This window comes from Eubalaena glacialis, chromosome 15 (genome assembly GCF_028564815.1).
Source record: "Eubalaena glacialis isolate mEubGla1 chromosome 15, mEubGla1.1.hap2.+ XY, whole genome shotgun sequence".
In the NCBI taxonomy this organism is placed as follows: domain Eukaryota; kingdom Metazoa; phylum Chordata; class Mammalia; order Artiodactyla; family Balaenidae; genus Eubalaena; species Eubalaena glacialis.
Window position 1 is genome coordinate 66534065 of NC_083730.1, and position 3856 is coordinate 66537920.

A 3856-nucleotide genomic window follows, 5' to 3' on the forward strand; every position below is an offset into this window, starting at 1 on the left:
CCAGAAGCGCAGAGAACCCACGGGAGGCGGGACGCCTGGATGTCATTTATTTTGCTGGAGTCCAGTGATGGCAGCCTCTGAGCCACCCGGAGCCTGGGGCGGCCACTGACTGCCCGAGGCAACTGGCTGCGGCCGCCGCGCAGGAGGTGGACTCCGACCTCCGGGCCCTCTGGCTGGAGCCTGCACTCTGGGGGAGTCGAGCGCAAGTACTCCCAGGCGCAGGGGAACGGCGCCCTGTCCACTCCGCGCTGGCAGAGCTGCCCCCACCCCCCGGGTCACTTCGCGGACCCGCTGGACAGAACGTGTAACTCGCACATTAAATGAAAGTCTGTTTATCCGGGCCGAGCATCCCCGCCGGTGCTGGCGTGGGCGGGAGGGGCCAGAAGAGCTGCGGGGCCTCTTGTGGGGGGAGGGCGGTGAGCAGGGCTTGTCAGGGGTCTTCTCCCCACCGTGTGCGCCGCCCGGAGCCCGGAATCCCGCGGTGGCCTCGCGGCGCGTTGGGTGAGGGGCGGCCCCGCCCTCCCGGTAGGGAGGTGGCGGCCCCACGCGCCCTGGGGGCGGGGCTTCTGGGGCGGTGCCTAGTCGGGCCCGCGCGGCCATTGGCTGGGCCGCCGGCCCACCCGGCCTTAGTTTCCCGCGGGCTCCGGGCGGCCCGGGGGCGGCCCGGGGGCGGGGCCGGGCTCGGACTACGCAGGGCGGAGCCCCGGAGCGACGCGGCCGCCCCGCCCCGGCCCATAACCGGCGCCGCCGCCGCCGCCACGACCGAGCGCAGGAGCTCGGACCCGAGGCCGCCGCCGGGCCCCCCACCCCGCCCGCCATGGCCGCGCCCCGCGCTCTGGCGGCCGGCACGCCCGCGCCTGGGAAGGCCGCGCTCACGCACCCGGGGAAGGCGATCCTGGCAGGTGGGGCACGCGCACACGAACCCCGACCCCCACCCGACCCCGCCGCGTTTCCGGGTGGGCCCGGGACACCGGCTCTGCCGCGCTTCCGGGCGGGCCCGGGCCCCTCCGCGTGTCCCCCCGGGCGCCCCGCTAGGACCGCGGGAGGGGCGTGGGCCCGGCTCCCGGGCGGCGGGCAAAGTCCGGGCGGGGGCGGGGGAGGGGCACGCCGGCAGGGAGGGGGAGGGGTCTCAGCTCGGTCCGGGTCTCGGTCCTTCCCCGCAGGCGGCCTGGCGGGTGGCATCGAAATCTGCATCACCTTCCCCACCGAGTACGTGAAGACGCAGCTACAGCTGGACGAGCGCTCGCACCCGCCGCGCTACCGGGGCATCGGTGAGTGGGGGCGGCTGGCGGGGGTGGGCAGGCCGGCGGGTGGGGTCGCTGATCGCCCCCTCCCCCAGGGGACTGCGTGCGGCAGACGGTCCGCAACCATGGCGTCCTGGGCCTGTACCGCGGCCTCAGCTCCCTGCTCTACGGCTCCATTCCGAAGGCGGCCGTCAGGTGAGGCGGGCTCGGTGCCCGGCCGCGGGAGGGAGTCCCGGCCCCGCGGCGGCCCCTCTCATGCCTCTGCCTCCCACCCAAGGTTCGGGATGTTCGAGTTTCTCAGCAACCACATGCGGGACGCCCAGGGACGGCTGGACAGCACGCGCGGGCTGCTGTGCGGCCTGGGCGCTGGTGTGGCCGAGGCCGTGGTGGTCGTGTGCCCCATGGAGACTATCAAGGTGGGCAGGTCTCGGTAGGGGACAGGCGTGAGAGAGTGCTGGGGTGGCCGGGGTAGTGGTCTTGTGCCCGGTGGAGACCATCAAGGTGGGCAGGGGTCTGCCTGGGGAGCCTGGAGCAGGAGGCCCGCTGGAAGAGCCTTCTGTGGACTGGACTCTATTCTGGAGGCAGTGGGAAGACAAGGTCTTAAAAAACTTACGAGCACAAACCGTAAGGTAACACGTGTTTGCTGCCTAAGTTGTGGGAAAAACCAGCAGACATGACGGCGGAGGCTCTTCGGTAAAGCGGCCCTCTTGCTCCTGGGGCCACGTGTCTCAGAGGCCAGGTGTGCCCTTGCCCTGACCCTTGGGAGCCAGCGCCTTTGCTTCCCTCTTTCTCAGGTGAAGTTCATCCATGACCAGACCTCCCCCAGCCCCAAATACAGAGGATTCTTCCATGGGGTCAGGGAGATCGTGCGGGAACAAGGTGAGCCACTCAGCCTTCCCCTCAGGTGGGGTTAGGGACCTGGGTCCGGCTGGAAAGGGCCGGCACCTCCCCTTCCTGCCTTGGCGCTCCTGCGGGCTGGGTCCTGGAGGCGTCAGTGTGACCGCAGTGCCTGCCTGCCCCAGGGCTGAAGGGGACGTACCAGGGCCTCACGGCCACCGTGCTGAAGCAGGGATCCAACCAGGCCATTCGCTTCTTCGTCATGACCTCCTTGCGCAACTGGTACCGAGGTGCGTCTGTGCCCCAAGACCCTACCTCCAGGCCTGGAACCCAGCCCTTGTCCTCCGTCCCCTTCTGACCGCAGCCCTCACGCCCATCCAGGGGACAACCCCAACAAGCCCATGAACCCTCTCATCACTGGCGTGTTTGGAGCCATCGCGGGCGCAGCTAGTGTCTTCGGGAACACTCCCCTGGACGTGATCAAGACCCGGATGCAGGTGGGGATGGGACGGGGGCGGGGCCGGGAAGGGGTGGGACTGGCTGCTGAATCCCGCAGCTGCTGGTGTTCTGCAGGGCCTGGAGGCACACAAGTACCGCAACACGTGGGACTGCGGCCTGCAGATCCTGAGAAACGAGGGGCCCAAGGCGTGAGTGGAGAAGGGGCAGGGCTGCTGTCCCCACCCCAGGCCCCCGCCTTCCACCTGGGCCACACCCCACCTCCTGTCCACCCACCCCAGGCCCTCCCCTTGTCCTGTCCCCAGGGAGTCTGCTCTTTCTGCTCTTGCTCCTCCCTCCGATCTCTGGACCCACCCGCACTTTCCAGACACGCTGGCTTCATCTCCTCTTCACCCTCCCCGCTCAGGTTCTACAAGGGCACTGTCCCCCGCCTGGGCCGGGTGTGCCTGGATGTGGCCATCGTGTTCGTCATCTATGACGAGGTGGTGAAGCTGCTCAACAAAGTGTGGAAGACGGACTGAACCCTGGGGTCTGCGCATGGGCTGCCCCCAGCGCCCCCTTTTCACAATTCCAGTGCAGTTGTGCCAAAAGGCCCCCTTCCCCTGTCCTTCACAGTCCATGGCCCAGGGCTGTCCCCTGTGGCCGTCAAGTCCATGTGTCCCCTGTGGTCTGTATGACACCACCATGGTGTCCATGTGTCCAGCTGAGACCGGGTGTTCCTCTGGCCTGTGAATCTGTGCCCACTTGTCCACGTGCTTACTCGTGTGCCTGTGTTTCATGTTTCGTGTCCTGTGACCCTGTGCCCCAGTTCCCGGGGTGCCCGTGTGGCCTGGGTCATGGCCCTGTAGCCATGGCCTGGTCCCAGCCCGGTGCCTTCCACCCTGGGCAGCAGGGGCATCACCCCGGCCTACCACAGCTGCCTCCGGGCCTCAGCCTGGCCTCACTGCATTCCAGGGGCTGCGTACCCCCCGCTTCTCCCGCCACTGGCCTTAACCAGCCCTTGGGCCCTCCCTCCGCCCAGGACAGGGTGGCACCTGCCACTCTCAGGACCACCCTTCCAAGGCAGAATAAACTGGATCCTGTTGCAGCCTCCTGTCCCTGTGTCAGCCCATCTGTGGGTGGGCAGTGGTGGCCACGCCTCTGCCAAGGGCAGGCCCACTCCTCACCCGAGGACACTGTTGGGGCCAGGCAGGCTGGTGGGCAAGCGAGCTGTGGCCACAGTGTTAGCCCCTTGGGAGGCCTGGCACCAGGCCAAGGAACATCTGGCCTCCATCCAGGCCTTGCCTGTGGCCTGGGGGCAAGATCCTGCAGGGTCACCT

General features: G+C 68.7%; 1 protein-coding gene across 1 annotated transcript; it reads left to right on the forward strand.

Annotated features, from left to right (window-relative positions):
* The first annotated feature begins 305 nt into the window (after positions 1 to 305).
* On the forward strand, positions 306 to 3624 carry SLC25A1 (solute carrier family 25 member 1). The gene is given in 10 exon segments (XM_061169185.1): positions 306 to 647; positions 650 to 902; positions 1164 to 1271; positions 1340 to 1439; positions 1522 to 1660; positions 2039 to 2123; positions 2267 to 2371; positions 2463 to 2578; positions 2655 to 2728; positions 2944 to 3624. Coding segments are annotated over 10 exon segments (1422 nt in total). The 5' UTR covers positions 306 to 320; the 3' UTR covers positions 3059 to 3624.
* The last annotated feature ends 232 nt before the right edge of the window (positions 3625 to 3856 follow it).